We start from the raw sequence: 24,792 nt of genomic DNA on the forward strand, positions 1-24,792 counted from the left end.
TTTTTTTAAATTTTTAGAAAATTATAAATTATACTAAATTTTTTATTCATTCTAAATTTCTCTTTTATACTCCTTTGAAATTTATTCTTTATAGTTTAAATCTAAATTACTTTCGATTTAGTTTTATTTTATCCTCGTTCGTTTCTCGAAATCATAAAAGTAAGAACACATCTCTTGCTATTGCTTGATTAAAATCAAGAGGAAAGCGAATCTAAGGATCTCGTCGGAACACTTAGATTTAACACTCAGCTTCGTCGTTGATGCACAATCGGTGAACAACGGCGATGGCCCGGAAACTGCGAAGTAATGGGGCGCCGAAAAATAAATAACGAAAAATAACGATAAATTCATCAACAAACTTGCGGGCTGGTCCCGTATTTTTATCTCTCGTGTTTACCAGTCTCTATGACTACTCCGGGTACATCCGATAAAATAAATCATTCGAAGGGAGAAGGGTAAGAAAAGAAGGTGGAGGTCTCGTGAACCCTCGTATCTACGCCGTAGATCATCGATAATAATCGGTATGAAAAACCGGGAAACTCAATCTGGGAGTGATAACCTTTTTGGGTGGAGGAAACACGAAATTCATTGGCGATTCCACTGGTGACGCTTCCGCCAATATTTCCTCATTACAACAGCGAAGGTAACGAGATGGGAAAGAGAAAGGGGACAGGAGGAAAATAGGAGGCGAGGAAAAAGGAGTGAGAGAGAGAGGAGAGGGGGGGGGAAGGGAAAGGGAGTAAACATAACGCGAAAAACGAAGAAACCCGCGAGAACAGCTTCGATCAGATCAGCTGTCCTACAGGGGACACTTTCCTAGAAAATCCTTAAATAAATCTGAAGGAATTACCAAGGCTTATAACAAGAAGAGTATAAGGCAGCATGCGTGGGGCACGAGAAAAACCTGTGTAAATGACAGGGAATTAAGACAAACTAATAATTGAGACAAACGTCATCGAGATGATTGGAGAATCATCTTGCACAAATTAATTTTTTTCTTTTCTTTTTTTCTAAGATAACGTGTTAGAAGTTATTTGTTCTGAGATAACGCGTTACAGCTATTCACTATGTGAATAAATAGTTGGCTAGCGATTCCATTCGCGCGGTAAATTTGGTAGTAAATTGTCGTTTTAACTGTTGCCTTAAACGTTTAGTAGGTGTTTGCGCCCGTTATGAAGCTTTCCTGACATCATTAATTTTTATTAAAGTCCCTGCGATACAGCTGATAGCCGAATAATCGAAGACATGTATAAAGAAATATATAAAAATTTGATATATTCTGCGCAATGAAAATTTCACGTAGCTTCGTGAATTTCACAATAGCATCACTTGTTGCAAAAAAGCTTGTTAATTAAAAAAATTATGATAATATTTCTTGTTAATAGGTATCTTTCTCGAAATTGATGATTTAATCACTTTCGACTAATAGCATTACTACAAACCTCTATTTTCTAAACGAATTTAACAGAACGTTACATTTTAATAGTACTATTTTCTTACTAAAATAGTATTTTGTTGTTTATTTTATTTGTGCTGACGTTTTCCAGATTATTTTGAACATAATGTCACATTCTCTGAAAATTCTGTCAAATAAATTACGTTGGACTCTGAAATTGATGCGCAATTTTGATATCAAATTTCAATGATAACCGGCTTCATATTCGACAATGTGGGATAGAAAAGAATACTGCTGAATGATGAATATTTATTATTATTTATATATGGATAGCGACAGATCGATAAGAGCTAGTCGACATTTGTTGTACAGACTACGCGTGTCCAAAAAAAGGATGTTGATTCATCAATATTTATGAATGTGCACAAACGTGATGAAAGATCTTTCGCACATTGAAGTAACGTAGGTTACACTTTGACAGAAACCGGTATAAAAATGCATATAATTGTATAATGACATACAAAATTATAGTCAATAGTTTTCTAACTTTTACATTGAATCTTGACAGAATATATTCTGATATTTTTTTTTAATTTTGCTTGCAATAAATAATCTTTAATAACTATATTTATTAATATAATATTATTATTATTTTGTATTTTTAGATGTACACGAGGAATCATGTTACTTTTCTTTAATTAGACTAACTGTCTAGAAAGATGAAAACTCAACTCGCAAAAAATTCGGTGCAAAATGTAATCAAACCCGATTAAAATGAAACGCAACTTTAATTTTTGAATTGGGCGTAAGAGTATGCAAAATTATCGAAATTTTATAATTTTTTTAAATTAAATTATATATATATATATTTATATATATTTAATTATGATACGAATAAATAGAAGAGAATAAAAATGAAATACTCACGTGCAACAATTTTATAAAAGTCTATATTTATTACACTACTAAATATTTAGAGATGTATAGATAAAAATATAGATAAAAATAAAAATACTAGCAAATAACTCTTAAATTTTTTGGTTTGAAGATCAACGTATCTCTTCTTTTTTATGTTGCTTGGCAACAATCATTCGCATGTCGATCACGTAGTATCGCTCTTCATTTTTTATGTATTCGAGATTTTTGGAGTCAGAGCAACCCTGTATGTATTCAAAATCGAGATTTTCTCTTTTCAATTCAGGAAGATTCTCTGCGCGTACAGGGGATGCCCTCTTTACGAATCATCATCGTCGTCGCCGTCGCCGTCGTCGTAGTCGTCGTTGTCGTCGTCGTCGTCGTCGTCGTCAACTCATCGTCGTCAACTCATCGTCTATTCAACATCAAGTTTGCACAGGACGACGACGGTCGTTAGGATGTGTAAACTTCAAGTACGCGACACACGAGATTCTTTTTATCTCCATCGTCGACGTCGAATTCGTGGATTCGTCTTGCTATGAACTTTGGCGCTTCTCGTGCGAATACACGCTCGCATCTCGTCTCGTTTTTCATGATAGAAAAGTGCGTGTGTCAGGCATCTTTGCTCCCTGAGTTGGAGTGATTCGAGTATGATTCTGTATGAATATGTCGTGACAGGCGCGGCTGGTAAATAAGAGTATCTAGTAACGTTAGTAAATTTTCTAAACTAGACTCTCATCTCTTTCTTCCTTACGCCCGTTCTTTCTTTGCTTTGCAAAAATAAATTTGATTCTCATCAATAATTAAACAAGAAGTTTAAGTTTTATTTTTCTATTAATCTATATTTTTAGGTTTAATTTATCACATTCTTCTTTCGTAAATATTAATCATAATAAAGATTAATTTGAATCAATTCATCATTTTTGTGATCATTCATTCGTCACCTTTAAAAATATTAGAAACATTTAATTTAAAAACATTTTAGAAATAATAATTTTTTTCAAAATAAGAGTACCATATATCTTATTTGACTAATCAATCTACAAGCAATCGAAAATATAAGGAGTTGATTTAAATTAAACGCCAAAGTCGCTATACTCAAATAACAAAAGCTCATTTCTTATTCAATCTCTCAAGCAGATTTTATTTTATTTTAATATTATTTTAATTTAAGTTTTATTTATTGAATTATGCAATATTGAAAGTTCAAAAGATTATAGAGAGAATAAAAATTCATCGAATTGCGATAAGATAACAATATATCTGAGATCAGACAAAGAAATCCATAGGCCAGTCTGCGATCATTCATCAATATTTCCGTACAATATTATAGCAACCGTCTTGATTGACTAACTCAGCATTATTATTTCGATCTGTCTTCCTTAGAAGAGACAAGGACCGACGCGATCGATGAGGTATCTCGATCACTCGGGGATATATTCGAGGGAGATCCGAGGAGAGTATGGGCCGCAGTGCGTTATCAACGTGCCTTGGCCGCAACGTTTCCGCGCACGGACAATTGGACGAAACACAATCGTGGTCGAATATCATGCATAACCAGCCCGCACGTCGACTGTCATCAACATTGTTGCGGTGCGATCTGGTCTATCTGGAGGGTCGACGAAGTGAGCTCGCTAGGGGATGCCCGCGTTTGTGTATATTCGCTATTACAAGTTACTTAGTAGTGAGTTATCTCGCACGGATTGACGCCTCCGACGACGGATGGTACACACCACAATTAGATGCGTGCTGAAAAAACCATGGAAGATCGAAGACGATGTCGTTAATCAGTAGTTACGCTTATAGATCTTTTCTGATAAATAGTAATAATCCCTGCATTTTTTTTGTTCCATTTAATTTTTTGTTGTATACTCGTTTAACTATCATTTTTGCTTGTACATTGGATCTCTAATGAAAATATTGACATTATTTTTGCCATAATAAGCTAAATTTTTCCTTTGAATATCCTGTATATATATATATATATATATATATATATATATATATATATATATATATATATATTACTATATATATTTATTATCCATTCCGTATTTGCAGATTTTATATTTGCAACAATTTGATACCTCTGTAACCTTTGTAAATAAAGAATGATCGTATTGAATTAGCAAGGAATTATAGAAGGAGGCATAGTGTGTAAGCGGTGTGTAAGTCAAGTTTGAAAACTATTTTTATACTATCATTTTTATTACACTATTCGTTACTTTTTGAAATGTCTTTTAACATACCGCTTATCATTTCTCAATGATGTCAAATGATGAGCAATCAGTTTAAAACGTTTATTGTTGTGAAATATTGCAATATTCATATTTATGTCATTGTTACGCTAATTGGGCGTAATAATTATTCCATTAGTATATATTATATTAATTACAACGCAATAATTACGTCATTGTCACGTTAATTGAATTTGACGAGTAAGATGGTACGTGGATGAGGAGCGCAAACGTTGCATCGTTACATGGTTACACTCTCGCATTTTAGTTCGGCATTGCGCGTTAATTAGAACGCGAAACAAATGTGGCGTAAGCAGTACCGCAACATGGTTCGCGCGGTGCGACACAACACGATATGCGACAAATACAAACGGACGCATTGCAGCACTGCGCGCACACGCGTGATGACGTGAGAAATGATGCGATTAATCTGTTTCTAATTGAATCATCTCTATATATCGCGTGATTGTCGCCTGCAAATGTCAGCCGATAGATATAGCAAATGATATATTGCGCACGTTTAGATATACACTTCTCTCATGTTGATGATAGACCACTGTTTGCTATTGCCATGCATATGGACCAATCGACGATTTCTTGTCAAATGCAAGTTAAACGTTATTGCTTTTGTCTAACCGCAGCTTCGGTTTCATTCGTTTTGACTGATTTGACGATAAAAATGATCAGTTGTAAAAATATATAGCGTTGCGTTTAGATAATTTAAAATTATCTAGATAAAAATAAGATAAATTATATTTAAACTTATTTTACATAATGTAAAGATGATTTAAATTTCAATTTATCTAGATAAAAATAAAATTACATATCATTTATCTAAATAATTTTAAAATAATGTCTGATGTTGTTAAGTAAGAACACAAGTAGGATACAAAAACAGTAATTTTATAAAACTATACTGTTACTATTTATTATAAGAGCATAAATGACGATGCGACACGATTAATGCAGTTCTTGATATAAATTATTTACATTATTTTAGTCATATATGCCAACGCGATCGTTCTTTGAATAATGTTCGTTGAAAAATATTTGATACGAACTAAATTTAAAATCGGATTCATATTTATATATAAAAATTTCGTACTTACTTAGCTGGCATCACAATTAGTGTCTGTTATATGATTCGCAAACGTTCATTTTTATTTGGAATATTAGATTAAATCTTTTCATTATTACATAATTTACATAATTAAATTACTTAAATTACATAATTTAGATTTAGATAGAATTTGCAAAAGATAATACTTCTTTTATTTAAGATAAAAATGATAACATAAAGATGAAGATAATATATATTCTTATCATCTAGACAAAGATAAGATAAAGCCATTTCTTCATCTAGATAATATTGTATATATAATTATACAGATAACGGTAAATTCTGAATATACGAAACATCAAAGAGAAAAAGAGTGCGACTATTTTTATATCGATGTAAAATAAGTCGAATTCTGTTATCTTTTTACTATATCTTCTAAATCATTTCTTATAATTTTTTATAATCAATGTTTATAAATATATCAATGTTTTTCGAATTATAAATCAATTTGCAACTTTGTTTGTTATGAAATATTATGTTCAATATTTAATGCGATAAATCTTTGACTTAGTTGAATAGTCTGCATTTACAGTACCTTCAAGGTGCGCAATATTAGTTATTTGAATAGTATAGTACCGAAGTACTTCCGTACGGTACACATTCTCTAGGAGTGTTGATTGACTGAAAATATTTCATAACAAAATATCGCGCATCTTCGACCAAATTCGTATCAATATAGTGAGACAAAATTAAACATATGCGAGTGATGATAAAAGAGCAATAAACGCTCGTCTACAAAACACGATTTTATATACGATTGCGGATATTACGAATGAAATTGTTTGCTCAATTATATGACGCTTCGTAGGCAAAACTAATGGAAGATTTAATTGTTTTTGCAACTGTTTACAACTATTTACGTAACTTCACTCGTGCGATTGCGTTTTTATCATGCCGACGTGGACCGGTTGCTTTTATTTAATTAAGAAATAAAAAAAGTTGCAAGTTTTCTCGATGCAAGTTTTCGTTCGATTAAAAGCGGTCAATTAAAAGCGAATTCTAGCTATTCTATATGAGTATTCCATAAATATTGGCATATGTTTTCTTGTTTTTAGGTGAATGGACAGGATGTTTCAAACTCTAGTCACGAGGATGCTGTGCGCTGCTTCCAGTCGGCTCAAGAGCCAATTATTGTTGAGGTCCTCCGTCGACAACCCAGCGGACATCAACAAGTACTTCACACTACCTCAAAAGAGCCTGAAAGGATTACATGTCAAGATAAAAATGAAGGAACAATGAACGAGAAGGGCGTGGCAGATGACCAAATGTATAACGATGATATCAAGAAAGATAATTCGACGTGTTCCTTAGTGTCGACTGGGGTTCAAACGGATTGGGCTGGTCTCATAGAGGAGGAAGAATTACTTTCGGTTCCTCTCGTCGAAGAACAAGCGAACGATAGTTTTGAAGATTTTCTCGCTCATGATATTGACTTTGAGGTATATAATTATAGCAATTATAATAGCTATCGAATTTAGTTTCACATGATTACAAATATTCTCAGGCAATTTAATCGAGAAAATAATACATTAATATAAGCCGAATATGTGTTAATAAACCAATAGAGTCGTATCAATCTTCGGCAAGCAGGATCTTGGTTGCTAAATTTTTATATGTGAAAATAATTTTATATGTGAAATAAATTTCAAATAGTTTTTTATTACCAACCACGTGCCACTATTTTTGGCAGGCTTACAACGTAGCGATTCTGTAGCAATTCGATAATCAAACATCTTGATATCGATTAAAATCCCTTTTATTACCTCCCCCCCTTACAGAAAAGAAAACTGATTCAAATTGATTTTTATCAAACAAATCAGTAAATAGATCTTTTTAAACCCTACAACTTTTGTCTGAACATTTTTACAATTGGAACTTATCCTGCGAAGATAAAAGAGTGGTACGAGTGGTCTGAAATATCCGGTATATGACAATGTATTTCATTTTTCTATTTTTATTGAACAACAATAATATCAACACATTAGTATGTAACGAATCGTATATAAACACGAATATATTTAGTTTCATTTAACATTATGTATTATAACGCACATTAATAATGATTACAACATGCTATAGGAGGTGACATTGCAGAAAAGCGGAAGTGCCGAGAAGCTTGGATTGACGGTATGCTATAGCTCCGGTTCTGGCAGCGAAGATGCCGACACTGAGGTTTACATTTCGGAAATAGTTCCTGAAAGTCTTGCAGCTCGGGATGGTCGGTTGCGAGAAGGAGATCAAATCTTGCGGGTAAAAAGCAAAAGTTATCCATTATCATGTTTTTAGAATTACCCGAAATGAACGACGTGAACGTGCTGGCTCATTCTTGCTCCTCTCTCATCTAAACGCTGTGGCGCTATATTCGTATTACACAAAACTCGGAAAAAAATTCGGACACAAAACAAAATATTATCAATTTTTAGAAATCATAACATTTTTCTTGGAATTAGCAAATAAAATAAAGTTTTTTTCAGGATTATTTTATATCGTAATAATCGTAATTTTTCGAAATATTGAAAAATATTATTACCTTGCATATGTATTTTTTTCGTGATATATCCAATATATTTTTCTGTGACACATATAGAATATATATTCATATATATATTCATGATTATACAGTATTTATAGTAAAAAGAGATTTATTTTAATTATTTTTTCGTATAAAATAATGTATGAAGGAACTTTCTGAAGGCCCTGGAACAGAAATTAAGATTTGGAGATTGCATGAGGATTTTTTATCAACTTGACATGAGCTATAAAATATGAAAATTTAAAGAAATTTGACTGAGAAACGTTTTTAAGATTTGTGCGTGGTTCTTTATTTCTTCGTTTTTATTCTTGCTGCATTACAAGTGCAACTTGTCTTTATAAGTGTAAATTCTGAAAAATTCACGTTGAATCAGGCCACGATTATTTAAAGTTTCGACGGTGTTCTAATTTGGATTTTTATATTTGGAATATGGGCCTTTTACACACACACACACACACACGCGCGCGCGCGCGCGCGCGCACACATACGCATACATAGATATTATATGCGTATGCATTTCTCTCGCAAGAATAGTATATTTAAAAAATATACTTTATTTAAAAAATCAAGAAAAATTTTATCATTGACGAGAATTTCTCTCATTTCAGGTCAATGGCAAGGATGTTGCGAACAAGGAACAGACTGAAAATTTATTCGCAGAGACAAAGAACGCAGTGACAATTCTCGTCAGCCGATGTGTATATCAAGTTCGTTTTTATTCTACATATTATTATAATGTTTCAAAGTCAACATGTGATCAAGTATACATAAAAACTATATTATAGAAATGTAATAGGGATCACATAATAATAATTATAATTTTTTTAAAGAAAGATATTTTTCTAATAAAATAGAATAAAGATAAAAATGTCAGTATAATAAAGAATAATTGTGATAACTTAAAATTAACAAATAATTAGAAATAAAAAGAACAATAAAGAATTCTAATAATTCAAAATAAATTCTAATTCTAATTCTAATTCAAATTCTAATAATTCAAAATAAATGAGGACAGACGTATGTGAGGAAAGCCGAGCCAGGTCTTCCTGCTTGAAATAATATTTAATCAACAATATCTTATGTTAACAAACGTTTCGATCTTCATACATTCTAGGTCATCTTTGGTGTTCCAGGAACAATAAAAGAACGAAGACGTAACGCGTAGTTAAATTTTTTTCTTAAATAATTATAATTTTTGTAATTTTTTAAAGAAACAATTGTCATTTTTTTTTTATACAAGTGAAACATACACAAGATATTTTTTGCGTATATCAATCAATTCATTTATTTTATTTTAGGACGATGAATATGACGACAGGCGCATCTATCATCAGGTAAGTCAAAGTACATAAAACAACGAAAAAGTTTTCGATATGTTCGTATACAGATATCGATTACATTTCGCTTCAGAATTCGCCTCTACCTTCGCCCGAAAACGTACCAGCCTATCAGAATAGCATGATCGAGCAATTGATTCGTCAACAACAGCAGCAAACGGAAGAGTGTGCCAAAGAGAGCGAAGTAAACAATTGCATTTTAAAAGCGCCTCCACCCATACCATCTCATACTCATCAGCAACAGCAGCAATCCGTCAACATTTTTTCCACAAACTCATCATCCACGTGCTCGTCACAAAACTCACATAAGTCTGGCAAGAATGCAACCTCACCGGCACATCACACGGAGGAGCGTAACAAACAATGGATGCAAGAATCGTTAAAGGATTGTTCGAAGAGGCTCGAAAGTATATCACTACGCGGCCAACAATCTGGTCCGCCGGCGGCGACATCACCATCAGTAAAACTCATCGAAGCGTATTCGAACCATGTGTGGAGCGATATCGAACATATCTATGAAACGATACCAGAATCAGACAGCGAACCGATCTATTCGTCACCATACGAACACCATCAACAACATTGGATGCAGCAGGCAAACCATGTTATTGCCTCGACAACACAGTTACAGCATATTGGTACCACGCAAAATCATCTCGCTGGTGGACAGCAGATTCAGAAATGGCATTCTTCTTCGAAAAGCAACAGCTCTGGCGAAGAAAAAGACAGTTCGAGTGCTTATAACACCGGCGAATCTTGTCATAGTAATCCTTTAACTCTAGAATTACATCAAGGTGAGAGGGATCATCACAAAAGTACATTGGTGTTATGTCCGCCGAAAACATCGCAGCAACAACAGCAGAAATTGCTCGGTTGCAATTGTCCCATGCCGAGCGCGACATCCGTGATAACAAGACAATCGTCGAAGAATCAGAGCATAAGGAAGGGTTCGCATCATCATAGAGATCGTAATGAGTCTTTGTCGGTAAATGTTAATACGCTGCCAGCTGATACTATGTACACGAACGTGGCAAATCTACAGCAGACAATGATGTTACAACAACAATTATTCAAGCAAGCACTCAACCGTAAGACTCTCACGACATCTAGGGAAACGGCGAGCGGTACAAGAAAGTCTAAGTCACATGGCAATTTCCAAGCACCAAATCTCACACAATACCAATTTGTCAGTAGCCAACAAGTATGCACATCCACGTGTGTACCACCGGAAGACAAAAGCGAGGTACAGATGGAATGGAAAGTAAAAAGAAGGGCAGATGGAACAAGATACATCGCTAGGCGCCCTGTTAGAAATCGGATACTTCGAAATCGAGCGATTAAGATAACTGAAGAGAGAGCCGGTCATACTACTGAAGACGATACTATGTCAGAAATGAAAGTGAGTTCCAATTATAATATAATTATAGATAACATAGTAATTATGTATAGATACCTAAAAAAGACAATTTTACTTTTGTTCATAATATTGCACATATAAAGAGCATATTGTACTGGCATAACTTTTAATTTTTATAATATATTTTTAAAATTTCTTTTTGCACACGCTTTAGACTTAGACGAATGTGATTCAGATGGCAAAATGTGGTTAGAATTATTTTATGTAAAGTAGTGGTTAGAAATATTTCGTGTTATACCGTTATGTAGAAAGGATGCGTTAATTATATGCACATGTGTAATGATATATTTCTGTATGTACTTTATGCGGACAGTTCATATAAGCGAAATTGAATTCCAGTCTATAATGCACGATCAACAATAGATATCTACAATGTACAGATATCTATTAATCGTGCTGATATTAGAATCAGTTTTGTTTTTAATATTTTTTTATTAAATATACGCGCGTATTACATGCGTATTGATTGTAATATCAATGAAACACTCAACACTAGGAGAAAAGAAAATTAAATATCTTAATGTTTTTAAAAATAATCTAAAAATAATTTAAAAATTAAACAGATACTTATTTATTGATTTACAATATGTTATACAATAATCTGTACATTTAGAAAAAAAGTTGCAAAAAGCGAAATTTGCCAATTTTTGTTATAGTAGTCAAACGCCTTACACATTCAGCTATGCCATTGAATTCGGAAGGTTTTGAAAAATCATAATATATGAGGTACACGAGAAACTTTACATTCAATTTTGTTGTAAATGCTGAGAGTTGCATCTGTACTATACTTTAGTGAGAATATAGTACTACAATTTATATTATTTCATAGCATATTTTAAGCTCATAAAATCTGAGAGGATAATTTATGAAAGTTTTCTAATTAGCACATCCTTTTTTTCCTTTTCATTACAAAATTCTATTATCACCGATCAATCAATATATTTATTTCTGTATTATTGTTTCTCAGATCGGACGATATTGGAGTAAAGAGGAGCGTAAACGGCAATTAGACCGCGCACGCGAACGCAAACAACGACAGCAGGAGGTAATAGTGCAACAGCAGCAGCAACAACAACAACAACAACAACAACAACAGACTAACGATCAACTAATATGCGAACATATAGAAGACAAAGTGTTAAAGAAGCCATTGACTATCGTTGAGCTGAGTCACAAGAAAATGGCGCGCAAAAAAACCACTCTGGACGATTTCACCACTGTACAAGAAATGTTGGTTCATGGAAACAGAGTGGGTGCAGGTGGGCCTGGCACAGGAGGAAAATTAACGGGCCTTCTGTCGGTTACTACGGTGTAAGCTATATCCATTGCGTATTCTCAGCTCATCAAAGTTGATTGTTGATCATAGACTTCTATATGTTACTAGACTGTTAACTATATACATACATATACATACATATACATACATATACATATATATACATATATGTACACACACACGCGCGCGCGCGCACATGTGTGTGTGTATATATATATATATATAAAAGCAAAATATATATATATATATATATATATATATAAGACGACTGACTTTTTATGTACTAAGCAATTATGTAGAATTATTCATTCTGCGCATGCACTTTGATGCGTATACAAGCTAAGTTTGTTTTGCACTCTTTCGTGCTGTTCTATCTTTATTTCTCATTATGAAGCAAAATAGAATGATACTTTCAGCATGAAAGCAAAATAAATTTAACCATAGGCATTATGGTGCAAGTATGTATAAGCCCATTATAAATACAATGCATATCATATTATTAAATATATAATTGATATAATTATAGATAATACTTATCTAAAAAAGGCGATTTTTATCTTTATTCATAATACTGTCATATATACAAATAGCACACTATATTGCTGACACAACATTTAACTTTTATAATATGTTTTTAAAATTTCTTTTCGCACATGCTTTTGATGGATGTGATTCATATGTTGATATGTGACAGTTTGATTAGAACTATTTCAAATATATGTTACACCCATATATGTTACAAATATATGTTACACCGCTATGTAGAAAGGGCGCATTAATTATATGCACATGCGCAGGGTGAGATACTTCTGTACATATTTATACAGATATTTTATATAACAAGAAATTAAGGGAGGTAGCAGTCTAGTAATGTATAAACATCTGTATTGTTGATCGCACAAGTATTAAAATCAGTTTTGTTTTTAATGACATTTTTTTGCGCATGTGTTGACTGCTATCTCAGTGAAGCACTCAACTTATGAGAAGAAGAAAATTTTGAATGTCCTAACATTTCTAAAAGTCGAAAAACATTTTAAAAATTAATTATATATATATATATATATGTTATATATAATATTATGTGTGTATATATGTATATATGTGTATATTAAGTGTGTGAGTGCATGCGTCGTGCGCGCACGCGCGCGTGTACACACACACACACACACACACACACACACACACAGAATGTCACGATGACAATGTCTGTGCGGGAATGCCGGAACGATCTCGAAACTGAAATCCGATATACGAATAACATTGACAGAACTTTGTAGAAAATTAACAGCTTAATAAATGAAGAAGAGTTTATTGCTCTTGGAATACCGTGTAATGATAGAAAACAATATAGAAAGCATGTGTCGATAACGAATATTCAACTAATCATACTGTTACGGAAAAGTAAGTTATGAGCAAGTTACGAATTAAACCCGAATAAAGTGACGATATGATAGCGCGCATATCGATAGCCACGCGGATGTATGTTGAACCGTTATTTTGGCGTATTCTAGAACATCAGATGCAACAACGTCGATGAGCGAGTATTTCGCGCGTGATGAATATTACACAAAAGCGTTTGATCGTGTGTCCTATTCGCATGTCAACAGCGAATTCATTTACGAGGCAATGGAATCTTCTGAAAAAGATTAGTGGATCAAGATTTATGGACTAATGGATACATTTAGTATTACAATTCACATACAAGAGCGCACACAAGATGTTATAATACTGAATGTACCTATTTAATATCACCGCATTTAGTGTGATTTAGGACCAATTGTAAAGAGCCGATATAAAGAGCTGATATAAAGAGATAACATCTTATGAGTCAACGCAGCATGACTAAGCATCCGATAGGCCATTCATGGATAACATCATTAATTATTGATTTGTTAGACGATTTCAGTGAATTATATACTATACTGAAACGGAAATTGTTAAGCAAACACGCTAAGCAACAAAAGGAAAAAGACAGGTTGATTAGGGACCATTTTGTCTCTGTCTAACGAATTTTGATCGGTTAATGATTTTGTTTTTTATTATAAACATCAGTTTTTTTAATCTTCTTAACTCGATTGACTAGTCGATAGCTGTCAAATACTTTCATATGACTGCAGCTTGTTATTAATCTTCATATAATTATAATTATTATAAAATATATAAACTTATTATGTATAAAGATCTACTTTACTGAAAAATAAAATAAAATTGATAAAATTGCTTGTTACATGTTGCATTGCAATGAATAAAATCAATGAATATCACAAACTATTTTGTTGTTTTATTGCTCGGTCTTTTTATCGTTTATATATACAAGATGAATCTTAATAGTTGTCTCAACGTTTTATGATAGGAGATAATTACAATTACAACTGTAATCTAAACGGCCGCTCATGACAGTTGTTTGAGTCAATAATATTTTATGAATATTTTTATAGAATAATTATGTAATTGTATTTTTCTATATAAAGCGGTATTCTATTAAATATTTTTAACATATAAGAATAATAAGAAATTAAAGATAATAACAGTGGACTTTGACACCACTTTTGAGATTTCATTCTTGGCGTGTTAGGTTTTTTTCTTGAAAAATGTTGGATCGAAAACTGAACTTAAACTCGGACTCATGAACTCGTTCATAACACGATACAATTTTCATCTTTCTCTTCTTCTTCCTTTTATATAACCATAGCTTCTTTACGGAGTCAACACTAATCACAATTCAAAAAGTAAATAATCAAAGCGATAATTGTGAACAAACTGAAAGTGCATGATGACGCATACAAAAATTTTCTGAGCGGAGAAAACACGTTCGACCCACACAATGATCCAAAAGTGATTATAGATATAATTTAGATATTAGATTAGATATGACAAAATAAGCAGAGCTACCAAATAATTTTTTGAGTTAGTAGTATTGACGTGCATTACATACTAAACTTAGATTTTTGTTGTGTCGAGTAGTGTCACTGTTGAAACGCTGTGTCACTGTTGAAACGCTGTGTCACTGTTGAAACGTTGGAACGTGTTCTGGTAGAATAATTTCTCGTACATCTTTAGTTTTATCAACGTTATTACTCGTTGTGCTTAATATTATTTTATCTAAAAGCTTCCGTTATTTCAATATATTTATAATTTTCTCATGTATCTTTTTTCTTTTTGTAATTTAATTCTGTTCTCGTAAAATTGTTTTGCTTTTGGACACAACTTGTTTTTCCTATTATTTCTCCAAGATTAGGTCTTATTCTGTGCAATTTAGAACTTTACTTTTATAAATGTTTGACTTTGTGTTATATCTTTGCAAAATTGTACTTGCGTTTGGAATAATCTTTCTAATTTATTTTGTAATTCTGCGATATTTTGACCTTCATTCTGAGATAATATTTGAACATTATTTTGCAATTCAGTAATATTGTTTTGTAATATTGCAATATCTTCTTGCTGTTTCAATATTATTTGTTCTTAATTTTCTATTTTATTCATTATTTGAGCAACTTTTTCTTCACATAAAATTTTATATGATTTTTTAATAACTTCTTCACATGGACTTTGAATAGTCTGTTCTTTGCATAAATTTTCGCATGAATTTTGAATAGTCTGTTCTTTACATGGCTCTTCACATGGACTCTCAATAATTTGTTCTTCGCATGGATCAGATGACGAATCTTCTGTCATAAATGGAATAGCAAACCGATTCAATTTACAAATCTGAATTCCAGTATAATCATTTTCATGAATGATGTTTGTAACAAACCCGTAATTTATGAACTTCGGTCTCATTGTATGCCTTGAGCACCAAATTTTGCCACTTGTTACGTATTTCTAAATTCGTAGACACATGAAAAGTGATGCCTGTAGATAAACATCCAAATTCGCACCACATTTATAACACAACACATAATTTTAACTTTATATAATGTTACTTTAATGTTACTTTTTATTCTCCAGTTACTTTAACCTTGCAGTCTGTTGCAGACTTCTGTATATTTATTTTTCTGTATATTATCAATATAGTGGAATAATTAATTCTCATCTTAGCCCTGTAAGAATGTGATAGCACTGCAAACACTGGCAATTGAAGAACAATAGGAGTTTGTAACCCCTGATTGAGACCGGATTTAAATTAAAAAAAAAAAAAAGAAAAAAAAACTAATTTTAAGTTTAGTGAACTTTGTCTGAATTGGTTAAATTCCAATCTAATCTTAATTTCAATTTTTTCTGATACAGACATAAAAGGTATGCTTGAGGAACCACACGTCATATAAATATAAATATAAATCATATCTCATTCTTTAGCATATAATACGTATGTATCATTAACTTGATTTTTTTTTTTTAAATAGATCACAGATATTAAATCTTGTACTGTTCATATTTACATATACTGTCATTATAACTTTATATATTTTAAGATACATGCATATATGAAAAGAAATGTGAGTATGAATAAATATGACGACTCGACAAATCAATTACCATATACTTCTTAAGGAGTTTATCGTATAAATATATATACTTGGAAATCACGATAAATATAAAATATTATGAATTGTAGAAAATACATTGTATACCTATGAGCAAGATTGTACGTATTATAAATGCACAATTGTACATATATATATATATATATATATATATATATATATATGTTTTTGTATGTAGATACAACATAATGATTCCAAATAAAAATGTAAAAATTTAAATAAAATATAGCATTAATATATACAACGAGTAACAACATAATTGCTTTATAACTATGTGCTATATTCAAATTTTAATAAATATTGACAGGGAAATTATATATTAACTAGAACGCGAAACTGTTTCAAGGAATATAAAAGTGAGATTATAAAAACCTATAGAAAAGATTCTGTTCGTTTATTATGAAATTCAAAAATTGTTTCGTTTGAATTGTCCTACATAATTACATAAGCGCATTAATATTTATGTTATTCAAAACCCTTAATTCTGGCACATTCAGGTGTTGGATATATACGTGGAAGCAATGATGAATGGAGAAATTTAATAGGAAATCGCGTAGATACTGGCCAAGGTTCAAATGGTAGATAGAATCCCGCAATAATTCCAGATCCTCTTCGTCATCATTATCTTCATCTGCACCACCAAATTCTACAAAGGAATTGTATTTAATATCTTTGTATTTAATATCTTTTTATCAACAATTAAATTATCAACAATTGTACGACCTCGACATTGTTATATGAAACTTACGTAAAATATTTGCAGTTTCATTTCCAGGATCTATGAATTCATCATCATCTTCTTCTTCATCTTCATCAGAAACCTAGACATTGATAAGAGATTTTTGGTTAAATTTTTTTATTCTAAAATAAAGTATGAACAAAATTATGAAAAAGATTAGATACAAAAAATACAAAAGCATACAACCAATACTTACTTCTGTATCTTGGCTGGCACTAACGGCTTCGATATCGTTTGACAATTCGTTGATTATAACTTTAAAAATCTTTACAAGTACAGGCACCGTAGTCCATTCATAAGGCTGCGATTCGGCTTTGCTTCTGGTCCTCACACCATCTTCGATTCCTATATATTCCCGAATTATAACTTGCTATTTTGAGAAACACACAAATGTCTTTCGTAGAGCAAAATAACTTTGCCATGTAACGGTAATCTTACGCAAGGAATTATCGCAAGGAATATAATGTATATTTATTTTTGCAAATAGAACCTATTCATAGCGTACAGAATAAAAAAAAAATGAATTCAACTATATAATTTTATACTTTTCAAATTTAGTATTTTTTATTAAAAAAAAAATTTAAGTCATTATATCTTCGTTAATTATTATAATCTCTTTATCTCAATGTATATAATTAAAATAATCTAAAAATATTACAAACCTGAAATTATCATGTCCCCCTTGACAGTGATTTCATCTAATCTACTATCGCCGTGAGTAACACCATATTCCAAAATTTTACACAATGCGATCGTGGCGACTTTGCGATCATATTTACCAAGAAACAGATGTTGTCTACTGACCCATTCAGATAGTACAAATGCAAGTGCACTTTGTCCTGTCGGCCCGGGAACGGTTGACAAGAAATTCAGCACAGCATCAAATTGTGTATTTATAAGATGTGCGTAAATCATCAGCAAGCTTTGCATTACAATTAGTGTTTCCGCGCTTTGCATCTTGCTCAATACTGCTTTTAGCAACAGATCGAGATTCTCACCCAGACTATCTCCCACGTTTCTGATCAGTGTTGTGACCAAACGTCCAACAAAAGTGGCAGTAAATTCGCTCGACTGAAATTATCACATATACATATATTTATAAATAGTAAAAATGTCTAATTTTCCGGCAAGCTAAATAAATTGATATTTCCAGTAATGTTTTCACCTGAGGATTTAGAAGTTGAGCGATTATCTGCAGTATATATTGTAATCCAGTTTGTCCTTCGTTGTCTCTATGCGCAATGATGTGCTGTGCCGCCACGGATATATATGTGCGTATGAGTTCCCCACCGCTTTGCAGTGTTGCGTGGTCTTCCGAGTTGAGAATACAGTGACAAGCAGCCGGAAAAGCAATATTTATCAAAGCATTACTCAGAGGTGTCGGTGAATATTGCACTAGAACTTTCAGCACATCTAATGCCACAGCTCTAGATCCCTCTGACAGAAAGAATATAGAATTATATTCATGATAACATTACCGATAACAGCTTGACTTGGATAAAACGATAAAATTTAAAGTAAAACATATAGAAAAAAAGGAAGAGCATACCATCCTTTGATTTATTCATAGGAGTTATTGCCATCATGCTCGTTAAAGTCGGTATTATACGAGATTGCAATGGTTCAATGCAACTTGGATTCTTTGTCAAATCCTTGAATATATCTTGGCATATGTCTAAAATCGTCGGGTCACTATGATACTTTACAAACACTGCAATTGTCAAAGGACAAATCTTGTTTTCCACTGATGCTGTAAATTCTTTATGTTGCTATAAACATAAATAAGATCCAAATAACTTAAATAAAAGAAAAAAATATGCCACAATAAAAATATATATGCAATAAGAAAGCATTAATATTACCCAGACTAATATTTGAAATGTTTCCATGACTAAAGTTAAAACTTCTGTGTTAGGTTGACTAATTATATTGAATAATCCTTGAAAAATGTTGGGCATATGGCAACGTATTATATTGATAATAGAATCTTTCTCATTAGATGCCTCGCTAAACCAATAGATCGCTTTAACAGCGCTAATGCGAATGCAAGGTGGTTGATTTTCCTGCAAACCATTAACTGTCGCTTCCAAAAAACGAGAACTCACTTCAGGTGGCATTATCTTTGCGTATCGTCCACCGAGACATAAACAGCGACCGAGAAGTAATGGAGGCGATCCTGAGATGTATAATATATATAATTTACTATGCTTCAACACAATTATAAAATAAAAAAATGTAAACATAGAAATGAATAAGCATTTATCAAGATTGGATCTTAATACCTAATAATCTTATTTTTTTATATTTATACATATCCAACAGTATTTACTTTTTAACTATCAACAATCATGTGCTATTATTTTTAACGGATTTGCAGCGTAACAGACCAAAGGCAGAACAATATCTTTCTATCTTAATAAATAATGAATAATTTTATCTAATTTTTATCTAATGATATTGCTATAGCAATTAAAAATTTCCAAGAAATTTATCGCGGAAAATATCATTCCAAACAGGAGAAATAGCCAGTCAATTATTATAATTATCACCAAAATTCAATCATTATTATTATTATAATTATTTATGATAATCACCTGAATCATTTAACATTCCCAAAACAACTGTATCTAGAAATCTAATAATATCGAATTGCAATAGCCCAGTCTGTTGTTTTTCAATAACAATATTCTTAGAAAGACTCAATGCTAAAAGAGAGGATTCTCGTAATTTCCACCAACTTTCGTTGCTATTGCCACTATCGCCATTGAGTTGTAGTGTTTTTGTTGCTTCAATATGTTGCGTAACTACATCGCAAAGAGCATGCACCGCTTTCTCTTCAAAGTGATTGATAAGAGCCTGTAAATAGCAAGATATTAGTTTTTATGTTTTATTAAAAATGCGTACTGCAATGCATTATAATTATTTCTTTTTTTTTTTTCATTTCTACTTACTGTTAAAAATTCTTGCGCTGAGATTCGAACATTATAATCAAAGCTGCATTCATCTTCCTCAACAAATTGATTTGGATTTGTTGTCCATTGTTGAATCTGATCGACTGTTATTTGCATAAATATTATTAAGTAATATATAATTTCTGGCAGCATATTATCTAGCAGATTCGTAAATCTCTTACGATCTATAATAGTTTGAACAAACTCGAAAATCGCAATAATTAGACTATTGAAGTTAATTACTTCACCTGGAATATATATATATATATATAAATACACACACACACACACACACACACACACACACACACACACACACACACACACACACACACACACATGTATATGTGTGTGTGTGTGTGTGTGTGTGTGTGTGTGTGTGTGTGTGTGTATATATACGCACGCACGCATGCATTCACAAAAAGAAAGTAAATAACAACTATAACTATCATACTTATTACAAAAATAATATACCATCAGAATCAATGTCTTTATGGTTGATACTCCCATCAGTATTAACTGTCGTTTCTTGATAAGTTTTTGCACTTTGAGATAAAGTTTCCCATATGGGTGGCAGCATTTGAGGTAAAAAATCGGATATATATTTTGGCAATTTGGTAACAAGACAATTTATAGCCTTAATAATATCCGTTTTGAATCCACTGTCACTAGTTAGGCCGTTAGGCACTCTGAGGCACTCGATAAACTTCTCACAAAACATAGGAATAATTGGCTGCAGATAATGCTGTATAAATCTTTTCTCGCACGCTGCTGTATTAGAAACCAAAGTTGTAATTGTTATGAAAATCTCGATTGCACGACCACGCATTCTAATCGAATACTGCTGTAAAAAATAGAAAAATATTAACATGAAAACGTAACAAGAAACACATAGGAGCAGTCTTGATCTTCAAAATTTACATTTTCACTTTGAAATATCCTGTACATTTCTTCTAGAATAATGGGTCCCACATTAGGCAACTGAGCATCTGTTAAATCTCGGCTAAATTCTGTCAACACTCTCATTGCCCCATGAACAGCGTATTCACTCTCTTCCCTTAAACAACTGACGAGAACATCAAATAATCCAGGCCAATTCTCAGGCCAATCCCAATGGGCTATACCAGATATTGCATAAGCCACTGCCGTTCGTACCTGAGACAGATAAAATACTTTTCAAGCCATATATAACAAGATACATTGGAATGTAACAATTTAAATTATAAATGATTCTGTATGTTTCCCCTCAAATTGATAAAAATATACTCAATTTAATCAATAGATACTCAATCAAGACTTTTTTTATAAAAACAATGGAGTGGGGAAAGGTTAAAAAGGAAAAATTGTTATTTCTTAGTTTAAATAGATTAATTAAAGGTGCGTGCGTGCGTGCGTGCGTGCGTGCGTGCGTGCGTGCGTGCGTGCGTGCGTGCGTGCGTGCGTGCGTGCGTGCGTGCGTGCGTGCGTGCGTGCGTGCGTGCGTGCGTGCGTGCGTGCGTGCGTGCGTGCGTGCGTGCGTGCGTGCGTGCGTGCGTGCGTGCGTGCGTGCGTGCGTGCGTGCGTGCGTGCGTGCGTGCGTGCGTGCGTGCGTGCGTGCGTGCGTGCGTGCGTGCGTGCGTGCGTGCGTGCGTGCGTGCGTGCGTGCGTGCGTGCGTGCGTGCGTGCGTGCGTGCGCGCGCGCGTATATCATTACATTAAAACATTAACAAAATTAATTAAAAATTACAAAAATATTTTTTCTGCACATCTGCGTATGTAAAAAATGAATATAAACATTTTAAATTGTTTGAAAATGACTTATAAATTTGTATTAATCCTTTCTCTCTTATAAAAAGAAATAATCCACTGCAACACTAATACAACAATGAAATAGTATATTAGGATATATATTTTGAATTATTAATTTTATATATAATTAATATAATTGATTACATTTTTGTTCCATGTATATTAACTTATATATCTAATAAGCCAAGATTTTCATATAAATTATCAGTTATTTTTATTTCTTACAATTGACTCCAGAAAATATTTATAGCTACAAGTTTTTATCAATTAAAAAAAATGTTAATTACTTTCGTAAAAATGTTAAAAACCCTGTTTCTTTTTTGTTTACACTTTAAGTTCTATATCAATTAAACTTATTTGATATTTCAGAAAGTATAAATAAAATAAACATTTTCTTTTTCAATTTTAATAACTTCTTTCTACTATTATACAGCTGATGCATCTTGAAGCCATATATTCTTAAAGCATTAAAATATTTTTTTTCTTTTTTGGACAGCTTCTTTGGATAAAGGAGAGTGAGACCTTCAATTCTTTCTTTGAGTCTCATATAACACAGAATAAGCATCTATCTATAAGTATCTAAAGTAACTAACATCTATCTATAATAAGTATCTAAAGTAACTATCTGAAGATTAAGAAATATGTTATTGACTATTTGTTATTGACAAACTGAAGTAATATGAATATACATCATGGAAGAGATGGACACAAAAGATATAAAAGTAAGAAATAATTATCATATATTACATTTACACGGCAACGTTAAACCAATTTAGTATCAATCGCAGTTAGTGATTTTCTGCATTTAATTGGACATTTTTAGATTTAAAAGAATATACCAATCGAACGCAAGATTTCACTAACTACGGTTGTTACTAAACTGGTTTAATGTCGCCATGTAAACGTAGTAATAGAGATATTCAACAATGTATCATGGATATAATATCGTAAACGTATTAATATTTTTGAAGATAGTAATGGTGGAAGCATAAAAAAATTATATTAAATCCATGTAAAACTGTATAAAAATACATTTTGAAATATTTGCAAAAAATATATATAGATAAGAGAGTTACTCTAAAGTATCCAAATATGCTTTTAGAGATATTGGCAAAGCAAGTACAAAGTTCTGCAAGACAAATGCACTCTTATATAGTACTTCTGTATGCATTTGATTGTTATAGTTTGTATTTTACACATATTTTGATGTATGTGCATATCAAATTCATGATATAACAGATTTCTTACATGTACGCTAACCTTAATGTTTAATGTTTAGAATAAATAATCATTTTTTTCTTTTTAAGTATATGTTTTGACAAGATAAAAAAAAACATGTATTAAACATATTTTTCAAAATCTAAGGAAAAATATATAGAGTAAATATTTATCAAAATCTACAATAAATAATTCCTATAATCAAATTTAAAAAAAATGAAAAAATTACCTTACTGATAGATTCTCGAAGTCCTAAAGGTAATAACTCTTTAATTTTCTCTTTAGCAGCGTTGTTGAGCTCTGGCGGACGAAATTTTTCAGCCAATGAGCACCAGTGTGTTTCAACATATTGTTTTAGCAAAACAGAGGCTAATTGTCTAATCGCCAACTGACCATTGGGATCGATAACAAATTCTGTCAAGTGTACACCAAATTCCTCAGTTACTTCTAAAGCTTGAATTCTTTGTTCCGCTGCCTTGCGAGTTTCATAATGTGGTGATAAAATTCCAGTTAATGTATCATACAGAGCTTCTTTCAAAGAGCCTTGTATGTCGCTAGTAATCATTGTGCAAAATCAAGATCTTGTTAATCAGCATCTGCAAAATAAGAAGATGACTGATTGTCTGCAATATAATTTATTCCTGAGGTATTTTATCTAAAATTATACATAAAACAACAATCGTTAATTCGCATTAATTGTGTCCATTCATTAATTATGCCCATCTTTATATCTAGTTTTACATACTGATAACAATATTTGACATCTTGAAGTATCCGTCGGGATATTACATCATCGACATAAATGAATGGAAACAGAATGAAATAAACAAACAGATCAAATAGCGAAGAACAATAAATCGTTATCTCGCGAAACACGCGTCGATACATCACACGCTTGTGATGACGTTGTAAAATGTACGGACAACCGTGAACTAGAGCTGCTCGACTAGCGTCAAATCCGTCAAATCCGTCAAACCGTCATTAATTTATTAATGCAGAATTCCGTATCACATACAATCAATCGCTATTATTTCGCTATTATTTATACAATGAATTATGAATGCACCGACAATTCTTCTAAGTAAAACGTATAAATAATATCGCGATGTGTGCGAGAGCACATGTATACGAGAGCACAAGAGCAGTTATAACCTCCGCATTTACTAACCGGTCATGCGTGATTAAACGTTCAAAATTTTCTGAGAGCCGGCTCCACTTCACAGATTGGTTATATCATCGTTTACGTATTTAACGAGAGATACGTTATCCCTACGGCCACTTTCCATAGGTTCGTTCGCGTCGCATGTTTCAACATAGACCAAAGAACATTTGGATCACAGGTGACAAGTGGCGGTTGGAGCAGATAAATTCATGTGTGCCC

The 24,792-nt window shown here is 32.3% G+C and overlaps 3 protein-coding genes and 1 pseudogene across 15 annotated transcripts in view; 2 read left to right on the forward strand and 2 right to left on the reverse strand.

The window, feature by feature from the left end:
• Positions 1-5,508, forward strand: part of LOC105424453 (uncharacterized) — a 73,386-nt gene extending 67,878 nt beyond the window's left edge. Inside the window, exons 11-13 of the mRNA XM_089072030.1 lie at positions 2,598-2,784; positions 3,698-4,101; positions 4,373-5,508. The gene's annotated coding sequence lies outside the window, so the exon portion shown is untranslated. The remainder of the gene's footprint in view (positions 1-2,597; positions 2,785-3,697; positions 4,102-4,372) is intronic.
• The window catches only part of Slip1 (SLo interacting protein 1), a 161,437-nt gene extending 146,938 nt beyond the window's left edge, over positions 1-14,499 (forward strand). For 3 of the 9 annotated variants that reach the window (XM_089072010.1, XM_089072011.1, XM_089072015.1), the window contains 6 exons: positions 6,724-7,107; positions 7,748-7,918; positions 8,810-8,908; positions 9,500-9,535; positions 9,612-10,937; positions 11,923-14,499. In XM_089072010.1, coding sequence (XP_088928136.1) covers positions 6,724-7,107; positions 7,748-7,918; positions 8,810-8,908; positions 9,500-9,535; positions 9,612-10,937; positions 11,923-12,270 — 2,364 coding nt within the window. In that variant the 3' untranslated portion in view covers positions 12,271-14,499. Of the gene's footprint in view, positions 1-2,645; positions 2,785-3,697; positions 3,937-3,961; positions 4,135-6,723; positions 7,108-7,747; positions 7,919-8,809; positions 8,909-9,499; positions 9,536-9,611; positions 10,938-11,922 lie in introns of those variants that run through there. The other 6 variants (XM_089072009.1, XM_089072007.1, XM_089072008.1 and 3 more) reach the window with 5 other exon arrangements.
• A 3-nt stretch (positions 14,500-14,502) lies between these two features.
• On the reverse strand, positions 14,503-16,940 carry LOC148937610 (uncharacterized; annotated as a pseudogene).
• Positions 16,941-17,088: 148 nt separating this feature from the next.
• Positions 17,089-24,760, reverse strand: Ipo9 (Importin 9). Of its 5 annotated transcripts, none has more exons than XM_089072005.1 (13): positions 24,580-24,758; positions 23,641-24,007; positions 21,327-21,560; positions 20,880-21,246; positions 20,406-20,653; positions 20,049-20,310; positions 19,317-19,630; positions 19,004-19,223; positions 18,620-18,891; positions 18,117-18,525; positions 17,651-17,799; positions 17,464-17,536; positions 17,089-17,361 (listed from the first exon to the last, which is right to left on the reverse strand). In XM_089072005.1, exons 2-13 carry the CDS (start codon positions 23,974-23,976, stop codon positions 17,156-17,158), a joined length of 3,090 nt encoding a protein of 1,029 aa, XP_088928131.1. In that variant the 5' UTR covers positions 23,977-24,007; positions 24,580-24,758; the 3' UTR covers positions 17,089-17,155. The 5 variants fall into 5 exon arrangements, 4 of the variants coding, with proteins under 4 accessions (XP_088928131.1, XP_088928132.1, XP_088928129.1 ...); XM_089072006.1 differs by having other exon boundaries at positions 20,406-20,509; positions 20,880-21,249; XM_089072003.1 differs by having other exon boundaries at positions 20,880-21,249.
• Between the last annotated feature and the right edge of the window lie 32 nt (positions 24,761-24,792).

This window comes from Pogonomyrmex barbatus, unplaced genomic scaffold (genome assembly GCF_055798465.1).
Source record: "Pogonomyrmex barbatus isolate J1 unplaced genomic scaffold, ASM5579846v1 scaffold13, whole genome shotgun sequence".
Taxonomy (NCBI): domain Eukaryota; kingdom Metazoa; phylum Arthropoda; class Insecta; order Hymenoptera; family Formicidae; genus Pogonomyrmex; species Pogonomyrmex barbatus.

Bases quoted from the DNA above. Each gene is read 5' to 3' on its own strand.
- Ipo9 (XM_089072003.1), bottom strand. From the start codon at position 23,976: ATGATTACTAGCGACATACAAGGCTCTTTGAAAGAAGCTCTGTATGAT. The intron at 19,224-19,316 runs GTAATATTAATG...TTATGTTTATAG, and splicing joins CATTTCAAATATTAGTCTGG to CAACATAAAGAATTTACAGC. The intron at 18,892-19,003 runs GTATGCTCTTCC...TCTTTCTGTCAG, and splicing joins TATGAATAAATCAAAGGATG to AGGGATCTAGAGCTGTGGCA.